Source organism: Plectropomus leopardus, unplaced genomic scaffold (assembly GCF_008729295.1).
Source record: "Plectropomus leopardus isolate mb unplaced genomic scaffold, YSFRI_Pleo_2.0 unplaced_scaffold497, whole genome shotgun sequence".
Lineage (NCBI taxonomy): Eukaryota > Metazoa > Chordata > Actinopteri > Perciformes > Serranidae > Plectropomus > Plectropomus leopardus.
Window position 1 is genome coordinate 1 of NW_024654548.1, and position 1,607 is coordinate 1,607.

Sequence of the window (1,607 nt, forward strand, 5' to 3'; positions counted from 1 at the left end):
CAGTCCTCTAGTCTGAGAGACCTGGACCTGAGTAACAACGACCTGCACAATTCAGGACTGAAGCAGCTGTCTCCTGGACTGAAGAGTCCTCACTGTCCTCTGGAGACTCTCAGGTCAGGATTCATCCACATGTTTAACTGACGGCCTCTTAAATCCTGATGATCCAGAGAGGACTCAAAGAGATGCCAGTAATGTTGTCAGATGCTTGATGGACAGTAGTGGGTGTTTGGTTGTGAGACGTCAAAAATCAGTCCTAATGTTCCTGTAACTCCACAGCAGGCGACAGTATGGCAGTACTGCAGTCAGCACCCTCAGATCATGTGACCTGTGTGTTGTTTTGTGTGTCTGCAGTCTGTCGGGCTGTCTGGTCTCAGAGGAAGGCTGTGCTGCTCTGGCCTCAGCTCTGAGCTCCAACCCCTCCCATCTGAGAGAGCTGGACCTGAGCTACAACCATCCAGGAGACTCAGGACTGAAGCGTCTGTCTGCTGGACTGGAGGATCCCCGGTGGAGACTGGCCACTCTCAGGTATGAAGAGGCCTGCTGAAGCCACAGACACTCAGTCTGTTAGAGGAGGTCCACTGTCAGCCTGGCTCATGTGACCCTGACACACCAAGCTGACCTCAAACAGACACAGCTGATCAACAAACGCTTTGTTCCCACATCAGAGCGTCAGCACAGACACAAGCAGTCAGGGAACAGCAGTCAGGGAACAGCAGTCAGGGAACAGCAGCCAGGGAACAGCAGTCAGGGAACAGCAGTCAGGGAACAGCAGCCAGGGAACAGCAGTCAGGGAACAGCAGCCAGGGAACAGCAGCCAGGGAACAGCAGCCAGGGAACAGCAGTCAGGGAACAGCAGTCAGGGAACAGCAGCCAGGGAACAGCAGTCAGGGAACAGCAGCCAGGGAACAGCAGTCAGGGAACAGCAGTCAGGGAACAGCAGCCAGGGAACAGCAGTAAGGGAACAGCAGCCAGGGAACAGCAGCCAGGACGCGCCAGAACAGGGAGGGATATGATGACACGTTTCTGGAGCGTTGACTTGTGTCAGCAGTGGAGAATAAGACGGTGGCGAATCCAGACAGTTTGTCCGCTGTCATGGCGGCTTGTCATGCGTCAACAACGTCACGCTGCAGGTTTTAGAGCTCAAATCAAACCATAGTGCACAACGTTCAGACGCTCGTCTTCATAACACACACACACACACACACACACACTCAAACACACTCATCCATTCATAAGGTATAATTCATTAAAGCTCAGCTGGTCACATGGTGCAGCTGCTCTGTCAGTGACCTTCCACGTCCACTTATGATGTTTTAGTTCATCTTTGACATTTCTGAGACTGAAAAAAAAAATCCAGCCCCCCCCCCCCCCCCCCCCATCATTTATTATGTGGACTATAACTCAATGTCTGTTTTTTTCATGCAAAATTGTGACATCATATAATCTAACTGGGCATTTAAAGGGTTAAAATCCCCAAAATGTTGAAATATTTGGTAGTTTTGATCAGGACTGAAGCTGATTTAAAGGTTTAACCCATCATTTGTACACAGTACTCATGTACTCATGCCATATGCAGCAACACAGCCAGAATGATGGACAAAACTAAA

The 1,607-nt window shown here is 50.4% G+C and overlaps 1 protein-coding gene across 1 annotated transcript; it reads left to right on the top strand.

Annotated features, from left to right (window-relative positions):
- Nucleotides 1-15: 15 nt before the first annotated feature.
- Nucleotides 16-747, top strand: LOC121939517 (ribonuclease inhibitor-like; the record flags this gene model as incomplete). The annotated part of the gene is made up of 2 exons (XM_042482534.1): nt 16-113; nt 352-747. Coding segments are annotated over 2 exons (291 nt in total), but the record flags the coding sequence as incomplete, so codon positions are not given.
- Nucleotides 748-1,607: the final 860 nt, after the last annotated feature.